Source organism: Misgurnus anguillicaudatus, chromosome 16 (genome assembly GCF_027580225.2).
Source record: "Misgurnus anguillicaudatus chromosome 16, ASM2758022v2, whole genome shotgun sequence".
Taxonomy (NCBI): Eukaryota; Metazoa; Chordata; class Actinopteri; order Cypriniformes; family Cobitidae; genus Misgurnus; species Misgurnus anguillicaudatus.
Genome location: NC_073352.2, coordinates 12,680,767 through 12,704,843, shown reverse-complemented (window position 1 = coordinate 12,704,843; position 24,077 = coordinate 12,680,767). Strand labels below are relative to the sequence as shown.

At 38.7% G+C, this 24,077-nt stretch overlaps 1 protein-coding gene across 2 annotated transcripts in view; it reads left to right on the top strand.

The window, feature by feature from the left end:
• The window catches only part of slit3 (slit homolog 3 (Drosophila)), a 254,076-nt gene extending 230,882 nt beyond the window's left edge, over positions 1–23,194 (top strand). For both annotated transcript variants that reach the window (XM_073854133.1, XM_073854132.1), the window contains 10 exons: positions 1,332–1,429; positions 3,839–3,978; positions 7,201–7,294; positions 7,509–7,646; positions 10,522–10,765; positions 12,645–12,779; positions 20,702–20,852; positions 20,944–21,232; positions 21,329–21,534; positions 21,699–23,194. In XM_073854133.1, the coding sequence (XP_073710234.1) occupies positions 1,332–1,429; positions 3,839–3,978; positions 7,201–7,294; positions 7,509–7,646; positions 10,522–10,765; positions 12,645–12,779; positions 20,702–20,852; positions 20,944–21,232; positions 21,329–21,534; positions 21,699–21,940 (1,737 nt within the window). In that variant the 3' untranslated portion in view covers positions 21,941–23,194. The remainder of the gene's footprint in view (positions 1–1,331; positions 1,430–3,838; positions 3,979–7,200; positions 7,295–7,508; positions 7,647–10,521; positions 10,766–12,644; positions 12,780–20,701; positions 20,853–20,943; positions 21,233–21,328; positions 21,535–21,698) is intronic.
• Positions 23,195–24,077: the final 883 nt, after the last annotated feature.

Here is a 24,077-nt window from a genome sequence, read left to right as displayed (position 1 = left end):
TGCTGAAGAACAGATAAGAGCTTAACCCTTCGCCCTCTACGAGACAAAAACCAATGGTCTGTCTTTTTAATTAAAATCTCGACTTTCAAGGTCAGTTGTAGGTGTGCATGTTTGTGTGTCTGTCTTTCGAGTAAGTAAAGATTAATTAGAATGTTCTGAAGTGTACTGAATTAAATCAAACACTGGGAGGGCGGGCGAGAGAGAAAGAGAGAGCGTTTTATATCCATTGCCCTACATTTGCATTCATGCATTTGGCAAAGCGACTTACAGTGCATTCAAGCTATACATTTTTCATCAGTATGTGTGTGTTGCCTGGGAATCAAACCCAAAACTTTTGCGTTGCTAATGCAATGCTCTACCAAATGAGCTACAAAGAGAGAGAAAGCAGAGGCATTTTTAATGAGACCACAGGAAACAGAAATATCAATGGCTTTTGTTTTAAATTGAAATGGAGAGTGTTAGTCACAGAGCAACAACCGCTAAGTGTAAAAGGATCTGCTCTTCATACATCATCTATAAACCACAATGTTATTCTAAACCCGGCACTGGGCATTGATATAGCTCAGCATAACAAACTAGATTATACCATTTTCGAAGAACATATGAGTGATGCTTGCCTATGTGAGTCACCGTCATCATAATGTTGCGGTCAGTCACCAGGGCATTGATATGTTGTCGCTAGCATCCAAATGAGCATTTCCTTACACAGTTACAAGCGTGTTTTTATGTAGTTACAATAATAGGGCATTGCTAAGGATAAGAAAATGTCACTCGATATGATATTATGATTTTTGTGTAAGCCTAACACAGCTCTCATCAATAGGCTGCATGATTTGAGGTATTATTCAGGCTTGTGGCACAAACGGTGTGTAGGAAAGTCTAATTTATATTGGAGTTAGTGGTGTAGAAGAAGTCTTTAAGTATGAGCAATGATCCTTAGGATAGATGCCTTAATAGCGTTCGTTGTGAATTAAAATGAGGCTGGGAGGAATCGACATACAGCCTCTTTAATGGGTTAAATTGTTATAGATCTCAAGAAAACATGGGTTGTGAAAATTAGATGTGACTTGGGACTTTAATACAGTATAAGCTATTGAACAAACTTTCCCTTTAACTTAAATTAAACATGGCATCTACCCAGAATAAGGTCGTACGTTTTTTGTTTTGCCATAGCAAGCTTTTGATAGCCAACATTTAACCTTGTTTGAAAGGTAAATTTGATATTAACATTTAAGTTGACATTTTGCTCAGAATTCATTACGGTTTGGCATAAATTGCTTTTTATTCCTTTCCCCTTTTAACCTCGCTTATTCTTGTCTGTCTTTTCTCAGGGTCGTAATTGTGAGATCCCCATTAACGCTTGCATTAGCCAGCCATGTAGTAATGGAGCCACATGCCACCTCACACCTGGACAGGAGGGGCACTACAGGTAATCCGATTATTTTCTTCATTTCTGGCCCATGGCTTACTGGTTGGTATGTGATGCTGAACACCGGTGCTCATGCTGTGCAGTGAATTTGGGACTGGCTCGCATCATTTCACGTCTCACCCACAAATCAAAAAATGTTTTGAATTTGATTTTGAGTATGGACATGCGAAATCTGGACAAAATCAGCGAATTAAAAAAATTCAGAGCTTGTATTAATCACAGACTTTTGAAATAAGCAAGAAACAGGCGGACTGTTGTAATGGGACAATAAACATTCCCTGTGTCTTATAAATCACTCGGCAGCTTTGGTAATGTCACATTAAGCCTCTATACAATTTTTGTCGGCCTGCAGTAATGGCACATGAGCTTGAGTAACTCCCAATGACATTACACAACCAGCAAATGAGCCAAGAGATTTGACCGGGCTGAATAAATATGTTAAATGTGTGTTATTGTTGTGAGTTTTTTCTTGGGGTGAGCTAGAAGTTTATGGCTCAACCGGCAGGGAAATGGCAGGCAATGGGCAGGGTAGATGGGTAAAACCGGGTGTGGGCTCAACAACAGAGTGAGATAAGTGTTACTGGTCTTACTCAATGTCTTACCATGGAAATTTTTGGAAATATCTGTCACTGAGCTTCCAAACTGTAGAGGCCACTATGAAGCGTTTCAGGGTCATTCTCACGAAACCACTGAAATATGACTGCAAATATAACACAAAAATAATAATAACACATTGCACAAAGAATAATTTTAACATAGGAATGAATTATTTTTGTATTTTATCGATTTATCTGCTAAAGATCTCATTACCGTAACGCATCCCCATATATCTGAGTGCATTATATGTTGTAATTAAAACAATTCTGAAAAATAAAAAATACAATTGGATGTTCTACTAGATATTCTCAAATGACAAAAAAATAAATAAATAATTTACAGAATATTTATGTATAATAAAAATGAAGAAATATTGGAAGAAAGAAGTGTTTGTGACTTTTGTTCTCCTCCCCTGCAACATTTTTAAAAGACGTTTACACATACACACAGATATTTACAATTCAAGTTTGATTTTGATTGAAGAAACACATCTGCCGATACCTTTAAAATGGCTACCAAGTTAACAGATTACTTTATATTTTTCTAGTGAAAAGATTAATATTCTCTTGTCACAATGTGTGCATGACTTTATGATTATCATTACCGTTACAGGTAATTTTCGACACTTTAAAAAAATTTACATTTTTAATTTTCTATTTAAATACAGTTCATTAATGTCTCAATATGTATGATGCATAAACACTTACTTGGGCATCATAACTTTTTTTATTTTAGCAAAACAATGTTATGGGGGTGACACTTTGAATGGTTGCGGTAGTGAGATCTTTAAAGGCCTATTTAAAATAAATACATTTTCAAAATTGTCAGTAAGGTTAGAAATTAATGCCTTCAAACATATCAGACCTTGTTTTTAATGTATGTGAAGGAAATATGTTGATGTATGTATTTAAAAAAAAAGTTTGACAACTTGAAATCAAGATTTTGTAAGAATCTTTAGAACAACAGTTTAGCTTTGCCATCATAATCAAAGTCGTTTTTCTAACTTGTTTCTTTTCAGGGGTTTGTTTTGTAGGAAGCTAATAGATGAAGGACAATTTAACATTTTTCTCTCCGTTTGTCGAAAATTACAGCAAAGTCGTACGGTTAATATCACTGTCCTGACGGCAGGCCTGATGAAAAACATCTTTCTATATTTTGGTGTCAAACAACAGAATTGAGGGCCCGTTTACACAACAACATTTTCAACCGTAAACGGGAAAGGTTTTATGCGGGTTTGGCTGTTCATTTACATAACTTTGTTTTGGGATCCTAAAAATGCAAACTTTCAGGTTTCAAGGTGCATTTTTTTTAAATGATGCCTTGTCGTCTGTGTTTAAACTACGTTAACGCAAATTTGTGATGAAGCTGATGCGCATGTTTTAATTTAGGCCTACAGGACTGTGCATTTTAAAGGACACACCCAAAATGACACATTTTTGCTTAGACCTACAAAGTGGCAATGCTAATATTTTTAGGCCATGGGCCCTTTAACGCTCCAGCAAAGTTTACACAATTTTTCTGCCTTATAGTCACTTGTTGTAATAAACCTCATCATCCATCTAAAATAGACTGCTCCATTCTTTCTTCGTCTTGTTTGTTTGTATTTATGTATGAATGCGTGTTTCTTTACAAAGTAGCATCGCCATCTACTGGCCTGACATAATACAGGCGTTTTTAATACAGATCTTTTTGACTGGGTTGTCGTGTGTTTGTGAAACTTTTGTTTGTGTAACCATAGCCTAAATCACTCGAAGCATGTGCAGTGTTTTCTTTTGTTCTAACATTTAAGTATTGATCTTTGTCTTGCTGCAGCTGTGTGTGTCCTCCTGGGTTCGAGGGGCAGCAGTGTGAGGTGAATCCAGATGATTGTGAAGACAACGACTGTGAGAATAACTCCACTTGTGTGGATGGAATCAACAACTACACCTGCATCTGCCCGCCCAATTATAGAGGTACAAACGCTTTCTGTTTCAAGTAACAGCAGCCATACTGTTGCAAACTCTCTAACCCCATTTCAGGATCTCTCGGACTATTTTCGTAGTCATATTACCCGTTTTGTCTTACTCAGTTGTGCCGCAATGAGGCCATTGCGTTGCTTGGCTGTTCCAGCTGCATTTATATCCTTTTGCCACAACTGAGGGAGCTAAGCAAACATTAGGAAACCAAAATAATATACATCTTATGACTGGTAGTGGGCAGTTTTACTAAACAAACTAGCCTTTGACATAAGTCCTGACGCAGGGAATTTAGATGTCCGCTGTTGTTAAATATGCCTGTTCGATTCTACTTCAGAAATGCCAAGTGCCGCCCCGTGGCACCACCACTCTTGTTCTCCGTTTCTCCCCTCCTTTCTCCTCCTCACTTCTTCTTCCTCAACAGAGAGAACATACAACTGCTACTAGCAGGCCCTGTCATTATAAATGCGTGCCTCCTTGCCGTCTCCCTTGGAGCGAGTACAGTTGTTGTAGTGTGTGTGTGCGTGTCGGTATATGCCTTTGGGCCCACATCTTTAACCATGGACCAGAGAGACAGCTGTGTGTGCCCTACAAGCTTAAAGAAGTTTTAAACTTTTTTTAAACTTTAATTTTAAAGCCAACCCAGAGAAACATTGTATTGCACATTTTATCATAAAGGGCTTTCAATTACTGTTTGATTTACTGTGTATGTAGTGTAAAGCTATTAAAACATTGCTTCACACATAGCAGACTGCTAATCGTTGTTTCACAGACTAACCGTGCATCCAAAATAGCATACTGTCACAGTATGCTATTTATACAGTATACTACGAAATAGCATACTGAATTAGATGAAGTACTCATCGACCATTAAAAAAGTACAATGAAAAAAAATGATTCATTCAATTTACTATTTTTTTAAGGTAAGTGGTCGCAATCAACCTATTTAAACTACATTTAAACAAAAAATTAGAAAAACCAAACAAAAAACTTTTGTTTTAATGTAGCTTAAATAAATTGATTGCAACCACTTAAAAAGTGAGTAAATTGAATGAATCATTTTTTTCAGTGCACTTTCTATATAAATATGGCTAATGTTAATGAAATGCCACACACTGAAAAAAAATATTAATTAAATTTACTCAATTTTTAAGGTAAGTGGTTGCAATCAATTTATTTAAGCTACATTTAAACAAAAAAAAATTGAAAAATAAAATATAATAAAAACTTTTGTTTAAATGTATAGCTTAAATAAATTGATTGCAACCACTTACCTTAAAAATTGAGTAAATTTAATAAATCGTTTTTTTCAGTGTACGTCATCATAACAAGTGAGCCATTAATTCGGATGATGTTAAACAAGCACAATTTAAACCACAACCACAAATATATATATTTTTAAATATATTTTAAAATATACAAAAAAATTGCCAAATATTTGCTAAAATATATTTTGGAATATGTTTACAAAAATATATATTTCACTAATATATATTTTTGGCAATTTTTTGTATATTTTATTGAAATATATTTTCAAAGTAAATAAATTTTAAAGCATTAGAAATATATTTAGCCCTCCATATATTTTAATCCAAGGAAATATAGTCAACTCGTATTGGAAGAAAAACTTTGTTTATGTTACGAACCTGTAAACATAACAGTTTTAAATAAGGTAAAATAAGATATATTTTCAACTTCAAAAATATACTTTATAAAATAAACGTAAATGTATTTAGCATGTATTTAAAATAGATTCAGGCAAAAAAATATATTTTTGCCATGTAATGTAAAATTTTAAATGTATTTGCTTTCCCTTGAAATACATTTTAATATATATTGATATATAAAGGTTAAAACGAAAGATATTTTCAAATTCAAAAATATATTCAATAAAGCATTATTTTCTACAAAATGTATTTAGCATATATTTAAAATATATTTTTGGCCAGGGAAATTTATTTTTTGCCGTATGGGAAGGGCAACCGTTTTCCTTATGTATTTACATTTGAATAGAGCTGCATCACCGAAATTTTTTAATATGGCCACGCCTCTCCTTCATCTTTGTTTGGTGAGTTCTGTATATGTAGTACAGGATATATGAAAGTTTCGTTGCAAAATGAGATAACTCCATTTTTTTATTTTTTCATAAATCTCATTTTTGGTTGTGCATTCCCATTAATATCAATTCAACTGCAGTTGGTTTGTTTTGATTTAAACCTTCAAAACTTAAAAAATACAGCTAAGTAGCACCATAAAACAAAATAATAACATGATAACATAATAATAAACATGTTTGACAAAAATGGATTTATCTTGTTTCGTAACGAAACTCTTATTATGAAAGTAGGCAATTTCGGATGAAGTGTAAATGTTAAGAACAACACTGACAAAGATCAAGCAGTGGTTCTGCTAAATATTTCAATAAAGATTGATGGCTTGACTTTCAAGAAGTCCACAGCCTTAGACCCGAACAAACCAGGTGAATCAGCTATCTGATTTAGACACCCAACTGCACCAATACCCTTGGGAACACACATATACAGTTGTTGCAAGAAAGGGCCAAGAGAGGAAATGATTCTGGCATTAGAGTCCATGAACCCAGTCTCATGGGCCGGAGCACAGAGAGGGTACATTTGTTTCATAGCTGTTGTTGTGCCATGCATCTAGCAACACCCCAACAAGTGTGCACAGAGGCCTTGGACCGAAAGTGCTCTGCTCAATGAGTTTGGGTTAACGGGCGATGGTATTTTTTGGGGGGTTGAGGTCAGATGAAGTGTATTCGGACCCAGTATGACCCGTTGCAGGCAGGCCGGATGTCCTCCTACAGCAGGTGGACAGGAACAGGGATCCTATTGAAGGTTCTGGTTGGCAATGATTTAGTGCCTTTACATGGATCCCACTGACTTGACTGTTCTAGAAGGGCTTTGCCATGACACAAAGAGATCTGTTTCAGTTGAAGCTGGTAAAGAAAAAGCCCCACACATTTTAAACACTGGCAGATGGTGAATAGAGCGAAAAATCCTGTAGATCTCAAGGGCGGTCGTGACACACATGCTGTTTGTTTAATCAAAGAGTTCCTTTAGCTACGCAACTGTGAGCTTAGCCCTCGTACAGTCGAGGGTCTGAGTGTTTCAGCATGTGATAAACCTCCGACTGCTGGAAGAGGGCAACTCTTTAACAGTCTGTGTGTGTGTTCCTTTCTCTTTTTGTGTGTCTCAGGCGATCTTTGTGAGGAGGTGGTTGACCCTTGCCTGCCTGGGTTTGACCTCTGCCAACACGACTCCAAGTGTGTTACTCTCAGTAAAGGCTACAGGTGAGTGTGGAAGCTCCGCTGGGAATGAGATAAACCTTAAAAAGCATCACATGAAAGACAAGCATGACCTTCATGATACCAGAGGAGGGTCAGGTTACATACAGTCAAAGCTTTGACAGTAACAGTACCAGTAATTTCCTTCTCTTAGATATTTAAAGCATCTAAACTGTATTGAGAGTGAGTTTTCATTTCTTCATTCTGGTGTTTTTGTCAGGTGTGAATGTTTGCCAGGTTATGTCGGCCAGCAATGTGAGCAGGATTACAACGACTGCATGGAAAACAAATGCCAGCATGGGGCGGAGTGTGTTGATGCTATCAATGGTTATACATGTGTCTGTAAAGAGGGATTCAGGTAAGACTTACCTTGGCGTCTAATGTTTGGTATTTTTATAAAACCTTATAAGGGCGACTTCAAAAAACAGGGGGTTTCCACATTATCAAATTTCTGGGAACACTTTGATAGTAAATCATTTTCTCCCCTCAAAATAAACCTAACCCACAGGTGCACACACGCAGATATTCATCTTTATTTACCTCTGTCTCACACAGAAGAAAGAATATATGCTTGCTCAAATTGATACTTTTTTTTAGATATCCTGAATACATGTACGCCAGTATTCATTGTGATATGCTTGATATATGGTACAAACATTTCTACACGCACTAATCTTCTAAGCCACAGTTGGTGCTTTTGTTATATGGCAATGTACCATTAAATCTGAGATGCACAGCGGAAGAATTTCAACATGGCTGATTATAACACTGTGAGTGTATCCCTCAATCCACCACAGCTACTAATAAAGGACCTGATGGTGTCTTTATCCCACCATTAATCAGGCATACATAGACTGGATAGATAGATAAATAGACAGACAGACAGACAGATAGATACAGATGGGTTGATGGACGGACGAAAGGATAGACATAGATGAATATATAGATAGTTGGATGGCTGGATAGATGGATGGATGAAGGATGGATGGACAGACAGACTGCATAGATAGATAGATAGATAGATAGATAGATAGATAGATAGATAGATAGATAGATAGATAGATAGATAGATAGATAGATAGATAGATAGATAGATAGATAGATAGATATGTATATGGATGGATGGATGGATGGATGGATGCATATACTGGATAGATAGATGGATGGATGGATGGATGGATAAATAGACTGGATAGATTGATAGATGAATAAATAGATAGATGGATTGATGGATGGATGGACTGGATAAATAGATGGATGGATGGATGCATAGACTGGATAGATAGATGGGTGGGGATGCATAGACTGGATAGATAGATGGATGAATAAATAGATAGATGGATTGATGGATGGAAGGACGGACTGGATAGATTGATACATGGATATGTATATGGATGGATGCATAGACTGGATAGATAGATGGATGGATGAATAGACTGGATAGATAGATAAATAGACAGACAGACAGACAGATAGATACAGATGGGTTGATGGAGGGATGAAAGGATAGACATAGATGAATATATCAGATAGATAGATACAGATGGGTAGATGGAGGGATGAAAGGATAGACATAGATGAATATATAGATAGTTGGATGGCTGGATAGATGGATGGATGGACAGACAGACAGACAGACAGACAGACAGACAGACAGACAGACAGACAGATGAATAGATACAGATGGGTTGATGGACGGACGAAAGGATAGACATAGATGAATATATAGATAGTTGGATGGCTGGATAGATGGATGATGGACAGACTGGATAGATTGATAGATGATTATGTATATGGATGGATGGATGCATATACTGGATAGGTAGATGGATGGATGGATAGATGGATGAATAGACTGGATAGATTGATAGATGAATAGATAGATAGATGGATTGATGGACTGGATAAATAGATGGATTTATGGATGGATGGATGGATGGATGCATAGACTGGATAGATAGATGGGTGGATGGATAGATAGATGAATAGACTGGATAGATTAATAGATGAATAGATGGATAGACTGGATAGACTGGATAGATTAATAGATGAATAAATAGATAAATGGATGGATGGATGGATTGACTGGATAGATGGATGGATGGATGAATGGATGAATGGATGGATGGATGGATGGATGGATGGATGGATGTATAGATGGATGGATAGATGGATGGATAGATGGATGGATAGATAGATGGATGGATAGATAGATGGATAGATAGATGGATAGATGAATGGACAGACTGGATAGATTGATAGACTAATATATATGGATGGATGCAAAGACTGGATAGATAGATGAATGGATGGATAGACTGGATAGATAGATGGATGTATAGATGGATGGATAGATAGATGGATGGATAGATAGATAGATGGATAGATGAATGGACAGACTGGATAGATTGATAGACTAATATATATGGATGGATGCATAGACTGGATAGATAGATGAATGGATGGATAGACTGGATAGACAGATGAATGGATGGATAGACTGGATAGATAGATGAATGGATGGATAGACTGGATAGATTGATAGATGAATAGATAGATAGATGGATTGATGGATGGATGGACGGACGGATAGACATAGATGAATATAGATAGTTGGATGGATGGATGGATAGATGGATGGATGATGAATGGATAGACAGACTGGATAGATTGATAGATGGATATGTGGATGGATGGATGGATGGATGGATAGACAGACAGACAGATAGGTGGATGGACGGACAGATAGACATAAATGAATATATAGATAGTTGGATGGATGGATAGATTGATGGATGGATGATGGATGGACAGACTGGATAGATTGATATATGGATATGGATGGATAGATGGATGGATAGACAGACAGATAGGTGGATGGACGGATGGATAGACATAGATGAATATATAGATAGGTGGATGGATGGATGGATGGATGGATGGATGGATAGATGGATGAAAAGATGGGTAGGTAGGTAGGTAGGTAAGTAGATAGATAGATTGATTGATTGATTGATTGATTGATTGATTGATTGATTGATTGATTGGTTGATTGGTTGATTGGTTGATTGATTGATTAATTAAATTGATGGATAGATCGGATAGATGGACGGGTATAAATGGATGATAGATAGATAGATGAATAGATGGATGATAGCTGATACAGTATATGGATGGATGGATGGTGAGTGAGTGACTTTATCTTACTTATCTTATTTAACCCTCTCTTACAGTGGCCTGTTCTGTGAGCACCCACCACCAATGATATTACTTCAGAAGACGAGTCCATGTGATCATTCAGACTGCCAAAACGGAGCCCAGTGTCTTGTTATTGAGGGGGAGCCTGTATGCCGCTGTCTGCCTGGCTTCTTTGGAAACAAGTGCCAAAAAATGATAACAGTGCACTTCCTCGGCAAAGATGCTTACGTGGAACTCCCCACCGCCAGGACCCGACCACCCATGCATTTATCCCTCCAGGTACGCTTCTAAATACTTCCTGTAACTGTTAACAATGGATCCCAGATCAGTTTCTTCAGACTGACTGATATAGTATTACCATATCACAAACTAGAGACAGACCTCAGCCAAATTCACATTCTCTGCAGTCATGAAAAGCAAGCTGCCCCTCCTAGCATCTGTTGGGGGGATTTTTCATCCGCAGTGCTGGTTTAAGCCAGCTCCGGTCTCATTGACATTATGAGAATGTCACCTCTTGTCCACTGGCATGAATTATGCCTCTCCCGAGGACATATATTATGGTAATCGAGGTCGAGCCGGGCTGTTATCCGTCGCAATCGGCTGGACTGCGTCACAGCTAGATCTGATAAAAATGAGCCCATCTTCCCACTGTCAGGAGGGCACACTAATGTTAATTAAAGTCAGAGAAATTAAAAAGAGCTCAGTAGCTGTTTATATCTCTGTGTAATGAGTATCTTTAAGTATCTGGTGTCATTGTGGGACATTGCAGTTTATAGGCAAATGTGTCTACAGGCACTTGGATGGATAGTCGCATTTCTGTGTGTGTGTGTGTGTGTGTGTGTGTGTGTGTGTGTGTGTGTGCATCCATTCCTTTATATTTTAAAGCAACACTATGTAGTTTTTTACGTTTAAATAATGTCTCTAAAATTATTTCAGTGATAGAACAACTTTTAACTGGACAAATTGTACTGTTGCTGCAACCTGAGCAGCCTCCTAGCTACTACAAGCACACTCTGAAAGTGGCAGGTGGAGGGTAGAGCACACAGCCCCGCCCCTCCCCCTGCCTGCAGAAGAGTGTCTGATACCAGGCACTGTTGCGCTTTTCAACCACATGGGGGAGCTGTAAGTCATTTTTACATGGAAACTACATAGTGTTGCTTTAAGTCGGCAAAAAAAAAAGAAATAAGAAGGGATGCGCCAATATGAGTCTTTAATCAGTATCGTCAGAAAAAGCTATTTTTACCACCATCAGATTGTTAAAAAACAGCCGATGATCAGGGCAGATTATATCCTGCCAATTAAAAGGGCCGTAAAAAAGCATTTAACTCATGTTGTGTGATTATTTTGAGTTGAGTGACAATGACAACAGAATTGCAGTTTGCACGCTCTCCACTTTTAGGAATCCACAACAATGATTTGAAACAAGGAGTACAAAGCAAAACTATCGGTATCTGTCGTATCATATATCGGTATCGGCACAGAAATGTTGTATCAGTGGATCCCTTGAAATAAACAAGATTTGAATATGTTCACCCAAACATTTTACATTGTTTTGTCATTTAGTCGCTTCAGATTTGGTGTTAACAAGCTTTCAAAAGCAGGACACAAAGCAAAGGCACTAGGGAATAGTAAATATAGAAAGCAATCAAATTTGCTTTCTTTTTTATTTCCAGACTTAACAGTAAAACTGTGCTAAACATCATGCTCAAAACTGTGCTAATGACTTAGCCCTCCTGTGAAACATCCAATGACAGAAACCAAATACACATTAACTGCTCGTATGCCTCCAGGCTATGAAAGTAAGCAGTCCACTTTATCTCAACTGATGTGTAGAGGTGCTTCCACACCCCATAACCCATCAACTGCTCCTTTTTCCTTCTCGTCATCCCATCATAGTGCTTTTCTATAAATGTGAGCTGTTTTCTGTCATACAGTATGTCTGCTTACAGACGTTCCATTTGATACCCTTGACTAAACTGAGAGTTAATGGCCAGGCCTGCGGCCTTTCTCTCACTCAGTGTTCGTGTCGTGCTGTGTATATGGGAGTGCTTATCGTGCACTGTTTGTTTTGTAGCCCCTCCATCTTACAAACTTCTCTCGATGTTCTTCTTGACTGATCTTTTTTTTATTCAAACCATCTCTCTATATCTTTTTGTAGGTAGCTACCGAGAAGGACAATGGCATTTTGTTGTATAAAGAGGATAATGACCCACTTGCCCTGGAACTGTACCAGGGACACATCCGGTTGATCTACGACATTGCAAAGTATCCTCCTACTACCGTGTACAGTGTGAGGATACAGCACATACAAGCGCACAGCATTTTAAAGGGACAATGTGTAGTTTTTTTATCAATGTCTTTATTCATAAATATGTCCTCATTGATGTCAAATTTCCTCTGTGATGATCTGATTTTTTTGTAAGCTTAGAATTTTTTTCTCTTTATTTACATTGAACGGGTAAGTCCTAGAAGGACGGGTAATAGCAGAGAGGGACAAAGAGCACTAGCCTACCAAAACGCATGCACTAGCTGAAACTGACAAGGAGATCAGTGATTACATAACGACTACCGTAGTTGCACCACGCATTTGGAGGCGCTAGAGAGCACTATTCGTTTGAATGCAACGTACCGATTTTTTCTTATGCGATATGAGCCACTTCCAAATGTGGATTTTTATCGGATACATATCCGATATCCAGACATCTGAACTGCGTCTAAACACACATATCCGATTCAGCTTGATTTTGACGTGAGTGTTACAAGACGGATTGCACTGACTGTCAAGGAGGAGTTACACGGCTGCACCTGGCTGCAAAGCAGCGCAAAATAAAGAGCATTAAAGCCAAGTATTAGGAAGTTAAGGATCACAACAACCGCACTATTCAGGATAGAACAACTGGCACATTTTATGAGCAACTGAAGCAAATTTTGGGCGATAAACCTAGCTGCCGACCCCCAAAGTTCTCGACAGTTTTTCAGAGGAAGATGTCATGACAGAGAGACAGTGTGGATGATAATGATGCCAAAGGTAATCATTAACAATGGCCTTTATTTTAATAAGTGATGATATTAGCGTTAGATAGCTAACACTATACCAAGTTAAGCTAACATTCTATCTGGGTGGGAACACGGACATCGGATATGAGGCGTATCTAAAGTAGGCAGGACAAAAAAAAACGGATATGGTCAAAAGATTGCATTAAGATTTGAAGTGTAAATGCAGCCTTAGATTCAGCACGAATAGTGACAAGCTCCCTGATCTTTGCTTCGGTCCAGTTTGCCAACATTTCTCCACCTGAATGTTGATTTGTGTTTAAATCCTGAACCTTAACTTCTGGTTGCAATGACATGCGTGTCCTCACTACAGCACACCCCTTATGTCATTGTTTCTGCGTCTTGTTCACACAGAATGCTTTCTGTGAGTGTTACATCAATGTCACTAGGTCCTCTTTACGGGAGCGATCCCGGAACATTTACGGGACATGTTTGCATTCACACAAAAGCCTTTCGGAAAAAAAATTACGGTAATTTTCTGGGACCAAAGTGCTCTGTGAATGAGGTTGTATTGGCATGTATTCATTGTGGAGAAAGCAATCTTATAATGCATTGCGTGTGGCACGGTTTTTATGGCTGTCAAAGTGTCCTTTCTAAGCATATAAACGTGTTCATGCTCTGTTAACATAAGTTGCTACTGAACGTACTGTACTTATTGTGTAGTCCCATTTAAGTAAGGATGCTTTGAAGGCAGCTGCCTATAAAGTAGGCAAAGAGGCAGCACACTAGGTTTTGGAACAGAGCCACAGACACACAATCGCACCTCTGTTCTCCACAGTGAGCACATCTATACAGCAATTTTGGCTGCACCAAAATATACACAGAAACCACACTTATTTCAAAACGTTATTTTAAAATGTTCCATAAAAATAAGTGCATTTTCAAAGAAGACCCCCTACTCTTACCCAGAATAGGTCAGGGTGAAAAAGGGCGTATTAGCGGGTAAGTTTGCTCCTGGTTCTCTGTCAGGTTAAATCCCTGTAAGCTCATGGCACATCATAAAACCATACAGGAGCCGCGGGTTTACATGCTCAAGTCTGCCTCGGGCAGGATTCTCACCCGGTTCCCATGCGAACACTTCTGCGGTGTGGCCGCCATGATTTCTATGTCTCATTGAAGCCCCCATAAACACAGAGCTCTTAGCCCTTTCAGCAGACAACAGACTTGTTGAGTCTAGAGCAGATGGTGCCTGACTCCGGCCTGGTGGGTCACTGCGGATGTCATTAAGCTAGCATGGGCTGCTCTGTAATGGGTTTCAAGAGCTCAGATTCAGGCTTTTAAAGCCAGTCTACACACAAAACTAATGATAACCTACAGTTTCAAAGGATTTCCAGATAGAGATCTGCGTCTACGCATACATATTTGGTAAGAAAGGGGGTGTATGGGGTGCAGGGTCGCTGACTGCATCTTTTCAGGCATTTGATTGGCAGTTGTATTTGCAGGCAGTGGAGGTAAACAGCGGCGAGCTGGGTGCTCGGGTCTTGCCTGCCTGCTTGATGATTTTATATTGATCCAGCACCTCTCGTTCCCGTAGCAAAGGGCCACTTTTCCCAGCTGCCTGCAGCGAGGGCCGAATCGATTTCTTTGAGGGAGTCTCAGTATGGAAAATAACAATTCAAGCAGGGTACTTGTCTTTGCAGACTGTGGATGCCGTATCTGGAATCAAGTCTATGCATAGATTGATGACTCTGATATCCTTATACTTTTTTAAGTGTGGAGTATTCCCACAAAGCTGATCCACAGTCCAGATTTGTACTTCCTTAAGTACTATAAGCACCAAAGCACAGTTCATGCTTAGCCACAACTTCAGAGTTATTCCACAATGCAGAGTTACTCCAACTTAAGCAAAGATGCATAATGGCATCCTCAGTTTGGCTTTGATCCATGCATATCTTCAAGTTATCTTCTATTTCCCCTAGAGACCTTGCGCTGTGGGGAGCTCCCTTATTCATTTAGCTGATTTTGGCTGTGGCACTGCCCAACACAGAAGAACTTGCTTCTAAGGTCTTCATGTCATAGTTAGCGCTAACAATGTGGAACCAGAGCTGACAGAGCCTCTCTGGATCCTGCTGCTCAGTTTGTAACCCAACCCACGCCGCAAAGCTTGGACGTGGGTACGGCGTCTGGGCAGCTCCCTTGCTTGGGTTTTCCCACCATGGAAGTTTCGAGGCTGTGGTTGGAGCATTCCTGAGCCGAGTCTGGTTCAGTGGCTCTCTGCGGGTGCTAGACTTCAAATGTGGAACTGGGTCATTAAAAGGCTCTGTGGGGCAAAGATCAGAGAGAAAACTTGTAATATTCCCACACCATCTACAGGTCCCCCTCAGCTTTACTTACACCTCGTCCCTGTTGAATCTCAGCAAGAGAAGGGATCTCTAACAGGGAAAACAAGGAAATACGATGGAAGCAGTGATGAAGGACGGGGTGATAAGAGACGAGAAACACTTGAGAGAAAGGGAAGGACGACCATTGGTGTGAAATGAGACAGATCAGACCCCGGAGAGACGGAGAGTGGCTAAGATCCGACGAAGAGTGAAGGACTCTTATCTGTGCAATACGATCCTGTCTCCGCGGAAGGTGCGGGTATGGTTAGAGGGAAATATTCACTGGGGAGGAGGGCAGAGGAGGCTCTTAACTAGCAGTAATGCCTCATTACCATGAGATGAATGCCTGGGCCCATGCAGCGTGTTAATGCGTTGCCCTTTACTAAATGTCATGCTAATCTGAGTATTAGTTTAAGCGGTGACGTGGGCAGTTCCTTAGCAGAAACAGTGGTTTGTGGAAACATCACAGGAAATTGAATGGGAACGTCAGAATTGCTGCCCCCCTCATCCGTCCCACGGCTCGCCATCCTGCACCACGCCTAACCACAGCCTTCCAAAAGCGGCTAATGTTTGGCATGTTACATGGGTTTTAACGCTGAGCAGCAGTAGAGTGAAGAAGGAAGGGGCAGGATTTGTTTTTAGGGTCTGTTTTTGTTCCCTCATCCTAGGTTAGCACTCAGTTACAGTGCGCATGAAGCTAATGGAGTAAAAATAGAAGATTTAGTTTGATGCAGACCAGGTGGATATTTTAGGATATGACTCAGGTGATGCTGTAGTGATAGAGCTTAAAGTTAAACTGTTTTATTAACGATATTGATGCACATCGGGGCGGCACATGGTGATTAGCTCGTGCAGCCTTATGGAAAGAGAGTTGTCTTTAATATATAATATATAACATAAGTTTGGTAGTTACTTGGTATAGGCAGTTTCAACAACATAAACAAACCAATTGGTGGCCGCAAAAATCCCTAGCTGCGTTTCCATTCCCCTTCAAATTGCGCAAATTAAAAATGCGCCCAATGGAAACACGGCAATTTTGCATAAACTCCCATATATTGCAAAAAGTTTACGCTCGGGTTAGGTGGCTTTTCAGGCGATTCGAACAAGGAATATATCGCAAAACTGCAATGGAAACAGTTTTTTTTCGCATTGACAGGTCACCTGACATGCGTAAAAGTCACATGATTTTTAAATATGGGCGGTGTGTTTGATTGGACATCAATCTGCACTTCATCTTCTTATCTGTTTCCAGGCTTTGAGATAAACTATGCACTATTGGTTATTTAAAAAGTGAAAGTAATCACTTGATAATCCACGCATCAAACAAAACAAAACTTTACATTTCAAGGCACTTCAATGGGTCTTTAAAGCTAACACCGACATGGCAAAAATGTATATTTTTAAATATATTTAAAAAAAATATTTTTGCTGAAATCACGAATATATTTGTTGGCAATTTTTGTATAGTTTGAAATACATTTTTAAAAAATCAATTTTAAAACATTAAAAATATATTTACCCCTCCATATATTTTGCGCTGGAAGAAAATACACTTTATTATAATGTTCATGATTTAACATTAGTTAATGTATTAACTAACATGAACAAACCATGAGCAATACATTTGTTACAGTATTTATTCATCTTTGTTAATGTTAGTTAATAGAAATAAAGCTGTTCATTGTTTGTTCGTGTTAGTTCATGGTGCATTAACTAACGTTAACCAAATTTTAATAAAGTATTAGTAATTTTTGAAATTAACATTAATAAAGATTAATAAATGCTGCACAAGTGCAGTTCATCATTAGTTCATGTTAACTAATGTAGTTAACTAATGTTAATTAATGAACATTATAATTAAGTGTTTCCGAAAATATTTTTAGCTTAAAAAATAAACTTTATAAAATTAACTTGTATTTAGCATATATTTAAAAACATATTTTTGGCAAAGAATATATTTTTGCCATATGGGATGTAAAATTAGAAATGTATTTGTTTGCCCTTGAAATACATTTTGAAATACAGTATATGTTGATATATAAAGATTAATACTAAATATATTTCCAAAAATATATTCAATTAAACATTACATTCTACAAAATGTATTTAGCATATATTTTAAATATATTATTGGTCACAGAACTGTATTTTTGCCATATGGGCAGAAACAAAAATCAGTTTTTAAAGCAGATATTTCTCCTGGTCATTGTGTTTTAAGCTCCGCTGTGCTACTGCAATAATGCCAGCAGAAATCAAATCTGAGATTTAATGTTTTTTAACACCTTCCTGTGAGATATACTACAGAATTAGCACAAATCAATATCCTCATCTCAAGTGTAATACTACTGCCCTTTGCCACATACAGAGGATTCAATGTTAGCTATTACTTTGAGTACTTCTGTGAATCAAGACTTATGCCATTTGGCCATACTCCATGATATCTCAGATGCTAAATAACCTTGTTACTAACATCCCAAACAGGCATAATTGACTTTACAGCAGTGTCCCGTGACATTTTCCATGCATTATCAGTTAGTCGGCGTAAGCAAATGATAGTGCCGCATAATTACATGTGGAAAACTTAATATGTCTACAGGTTTGCTGATCTAGATATCTTTCCAACATGAAGGGACCGGTAATAGTTCCTAAATTTGTTTTTCCTCGAGCAAAACCGCATTATATACGACACATACGCAGAGTATTTTATTTTCAGCTGACAGGAAATTGACTTCCCCTCGTACGAAAGAGGTGACATGAGGTTGTTGAAATCTTCCACGGTTTTCTGTTTGTTTTTATTGAGCTCCATAATGGGGCGCTTGAAGCTAATATGCAGGTTAGGCGTACATCAAAAACACTCCACCTTCCCACCCCATCCATTCTAAAAATATTACAGCCTCGGGATATATTCTGTCTGTCAAATCACGAATTAAAGGCCGATTGCAAACGTTAAGGAGAAACTGATCTCTGCTGCCCCTAAGTGGTCCTGAGCCTGCACTGCACGCATTCAAGATTATTTCGTTAATTTCAATGCTCTCTCCGTGGTAAGATTTATATTCTGATTAAGTCTGTTTTCATTCACATAATAGAGTTTTCCTCTTTCTTCCATTAAGTTCCCGCCACATTCTCTGCAAAATATACCGTTTCCTTTTGCAGCCAGCATGCGGGCCCTCAGACTGACTTAATGAGAGACGGCTGTCAAAACTAGAGACAGTGGATGAAAATGTCATTATATGATAATAAAGCCGGTCGTCCATGGTGGTGATGTAGACATTTCGGGTGGTTTGGGGGGTCTAGCCAGCACACTGTAGTGTTTGTTGCAAAAGCTTGTTTTGAAAGAGGAATTGAATTATGGGCCTGTAATGCAAACCACACATGTGCCTGTGTTGGGTCTTTGTTCAGTCAGGACCTCAGTGAACCATACACCCCCCCCCCATCCCATATCAAGAGACACTGATTTCTCTCCGCACCGCCATAGGTATTCCAGCAATGGAAAATACAGAAGCAAGCCAGCACAAAGCATAAATGAGTTTGTTTTATTGTTTGTCTGTTTGTTATTCTTGGATATGCCATTTTTTCTGGGATGTGCATTTACATGCATTTGGTTGCAAATGCTAAATCCAAAGTGACTTACAGTGCATTACAAGGTATACATTTTTTATTAGTACTAGTATTACCTTTTGGGCTGATAACGCAAGGGCTCTTTTTTTATAGGGATGCATTTTATAATGCAAATATATTTTAATAGAGCATCTCACGCACCATTAAGCATCACATACATTTTGCACATTTTCACAGTGTTTCGTCTCTGATTCTGGTTTCTTTCCACGAAAATACAAAGGGATTACTTGATCTGTTTTTCAGATTTGTTTTTCTCTTGTATTTTTTTTTACTCCAGAAGACAGAAAAAGAGGAAAACCTTGTTTTGTGCTGAGGCTGAGATTAAGATATACCCTTCTTACCACAATATCATTTCTCTCACCCCCCTCTCGGTTTCTATTGGTTTCGGTCATTCTTTGCCAAACCACTGTCTCTAGCTGTCTGTAACAACTTGTGTTCAATCCAGCAATAACTACTACAATACAAAACGGGAGTTTCAACAGCGTGACCCGACTGCTTTCACATGATCTGGAGGTTGTTCGGAGGATACCAATAAGTTCGTAACCCTTAAGACTGCAGACTCACCTTTAAACAAAACGCAATTCCAAAAGAAAGCAAAGCTGGGGCCAAACAACATAATCTATCGCATGAAATTAGAAAATAGGCAAAAAAGAAGCAGTAGTGCATGAGATGCCGTGAACGAACGGCACTCTTCAATGTTTTAAAAATGAGCGTGTGAAACAGAATCGCTCTCAGGAGTTCATGCGGTCACGGTGCCAAACTCAGCAGGATGTGATTCGAGTGTACGAAGTCAAAGAAAGAACGAAATCATGGCCAACGCAAGCTCTCCTTTTCCCACAACAAAAGCTTTAGCCATATCAGTGCCAAACTCACTGAAAATACACCTGACCGGGGCTAATGTGGAAACCATGTCATTTTTAAATGTTGGGGAGATATTTTGTAAGGCATAATTTCGTCTTTTTGTTTAGGTTTAAAGCATAAAGTTCATTTATCACAGTGGTCACAATCAGTTAAAACAGTCATTAACCAACCATACTGCCCTTTTAGACTCAATGTTCTCATTGGAAACTTTACCAAATGTCAATATGGACCCCATCTTCCAATATTTTTTATGAATTTGAGGGTATTGGACCTGGAAAGTCCTTGAATTTAAAGGTTAACTAAGGTGTGGGAACCCTGGTCTTGACCCTGTATTGTCTCTTTTTTGTTTTGTCTCAGTGTGGAGTCGGTAAATGATGGACTATTTCACATGGTGGAGGTGCTGATCCAGAATCAGACCCTGAGCTTAGTGGTGGACAAGGGGGCACCGAAAAGTCTTGGCAAACTGCCCCGTCCTCCTTCTGTGGACCAAAGCACACAACTCTATATAGGCGGTAAGAAAGATTGTACGACGAAACAATTAGTATTTTAGTATAATTAGTATAACTTCATATCTTATATATGTGCCTATTGTTTGTTTTTTAGGTGTGCCCTCTATAATCGGCACAGCGGGTTTGAGACCGGGTCCGGACCGACCATTACAGTCCTTCAATGGTTGCATCCATAATGTACGGCTCAACGGAGAACTGCAAGATTTAGGTAGTGGACTGGCAGGGGTAGAGGGCATCTTACCGGGCTGTCACTCCTGCAGTGTTTGTGCCCACGGGACCTGCAGACAGAGAGGAGAAGTGGGCATCACGTGCGAGTGTCCCGCCGGCCAGAGCGGCCCGCTGTGTGAACAGATAAACTCCCAGAGCCCCTGTCAGAATAGCAGGTACATAAATATTTAAACACTATGTTTTCGAATAATTAACAAACGCTCTGATACCTGTACATTTAGTAGGAAGTAATGCTTGCTCTTTCTACACAGGTGTGTGCATGGTGTGTGTGTACCAAAGGGCTCCTCATACAGTTGTTCATGTGGAGAAGGATACTCGGGTCAATACTGCGACCGGCGAGATGAGCCTGCTGCCTGCAGGGGGCAGCACTGTGTGCACGGAGAGTGCAGAGTAACAGAGAACGGAGATCCAGGGTGCCAATGCCAGCCTGGATATACAGGGCCAACCTGTGAAACGGGTACGATTTGTGTGCATCTTTAAAACTTAATATTAATAATCTGCTTGGTATAATCATTAGTGCACATTTTTGGTTAACAAAATTACTTCCCACATACTATAATAAATCGTCCAAATGTTGGCGCTTTCTCTGATGATCTGTTTTTTGTGCCATCCTCCTCACAGAGCTCACGTGCCAAGGAGAGATGGTTCGCGAGATTATCAAGCGTCACATGGGTCATAAAAGCTGCACCTCCACCAGTAAAATCCCACGGGTGGAGTGTCCTCAGGCCTGTCACTCAGGCCTCTGCTGCGCCCCAACCAAGAGCAGGAGGCGGAAGGTCAACTTTAAGTGCTCCGATGGATCTACCATACATGAAGAAATAGAGACCACCACGGAGTGCGGCTGCACAAAGTGTCCATTGTAATAAACACCCACCTCATCCCAAACTATGAGAAGATGGAGCGGAAAAGAAAATATATTGTAAAATAAAGGAAACACAAATAGAACTTATTTTTATTAAGTAATGTTTTTTAAAGAAGAGACTGTTTTTATGTGTCATATGAAAAATAATTTTGTATCATGGAACAAAAAAGATTAACATTCCTGAAAATATATGAATGATATAAATATGTATAAATCTATATAAATGTACAACCTAACCTATGAATTAATTCGCTCTGTGTATTGCATGTCTATTGTGAAGTGTGGAAGCGGAAAGACATTTTTAAGGAGGAGCCGGTGGGCGACAAGGCTGAAATTTGCCCGTGTAGGTGAAAACCTTAGACTCTTAAACACAGGAAGTGGTGAGCCAACTTCCTGTGCTCTGTTGGCAACAAATGAACTGCTTCCTAATGGACCTCAGATAGCTCACCTGCAGAATTCAGGGATTTGACCCGAGCTGAGCTTCCACTGGGATGGGCTGTCATTTTTGTGCTCATTTTGGGTGTTTTATGTTGATGTTCATTGCTTTTGCACGTCAGAGAGAGGAGACTTGGCTCTGGTTTACAGAGTGAATCTTTTGCATGACTGCATGGAAAGTTAAATGTGAACTTATAACATGCTGTGGCCAGGCAGTAAAGCTATTGTAGTGACTATGATAGTTCGTCTGATCTCTACCTGTTTTACTTTGTACAGTTTTGAAATTGTTACAGCATTGGCAGGTGATCGCTTCTGTGGTGCAAAGCACTTCATATTGACGTAGTATTCCGTCATAACCGTCCTTTACTAAAATATTACATGCAAATATATTACACCCATAACTACTGTATTGTTTCATATATATACCCTTTGTTTGTTGATGTGTTGCTTCTGTTTTTCATTTCCTTTTTTATGTAACACTTAACAAATGTCTTAGTCCGAGAGAGAGACAGAGAGAGATAGAGGTCTATTGGTTTTCCAAAGGAAAAGTAAAGCAGTGTTAATAAATCTTCAGCCTCGTTCTCTCATCCACTTTCACCACATACTGATAAATAAGGTCCAAGCTGTTGTAGGAATCCCCAGCGTACAATGTTATTGATCTTGTGCAGAAGCTTTTTGTTAGTACCTCTAATTAAAAGACTGATGGTTATGATACAATGTGTTTTGTAATAATGTTTTGTTAAATATGAATTAGAGAATTCTGATTAACTTACAGTGAATGTTGAATTAAACTTGTAATAAAATACAGGATTGGATTTTATTTTTATTTTCAATGTGACTTTTCAATTTGTACAAGGTTATTTGAAAGTTATAAGCATTAAATAACTTCTACTGTATGTTGTCAGAATGTCCAAAGGTTTCAGAGTTTATGATTATTGTTTTGTTTGTAAGATGGTTAAACACAATAATTCAGCCCTTTCTATGAATGGAGTTGAATTTGGTAAACAACACAAATTTAATTGAGAAATATTAGATATGTTTGATTAAATAGCCTATTGCTTAAAGGGATAGTTCACCCAAAAATGAAAATTGTGTCATCATTTACTCACTCTCATGTTGTTACAAACCCGCATACATTTCTTTGTTCTGATGAACACAAAGGAAGATATTTTGAGAAATGTTTGTAACTGAACCATTCGTGGACCCCATTCATTTCCATAGTAGGAAAAAATAATACTATGGAAGTAAATGGGGTCCATAAACGGTTTGGTTACAGACATTTCTCAAAATAGCTTCCTTTGTGTTTATCAGAACAAAGAAATTTATACGGGTTTGTAACAACATGAGAGTGAGTAAATGATGACACAATTTTCATTTTTGGGCGAACTATCCCTTTAACATAAAATGAACATGAATAATAGCTATCAGTTAATGTGTTAACCCCTTCCCCACACACACATTGACTTCACAATTAAAATCATGTACAGACAGGGACAGTTTCCCAGACAGGGATTAGTCCTAGACTAAAATAAAGGTAAGAGCTGTCCAAACTAAAAACAACTTGCACTGACATATCTTAAAATCAGTGCCCTTTCTTTTCAAAATGCACACAAGTAATGTTTTTATTAAGGCATGTTTGTTAAAACTAGTTATATTTCCTAACTAAGACCTAGTCCTGTTTTAAGCTTATCCGTGTCCGGGAA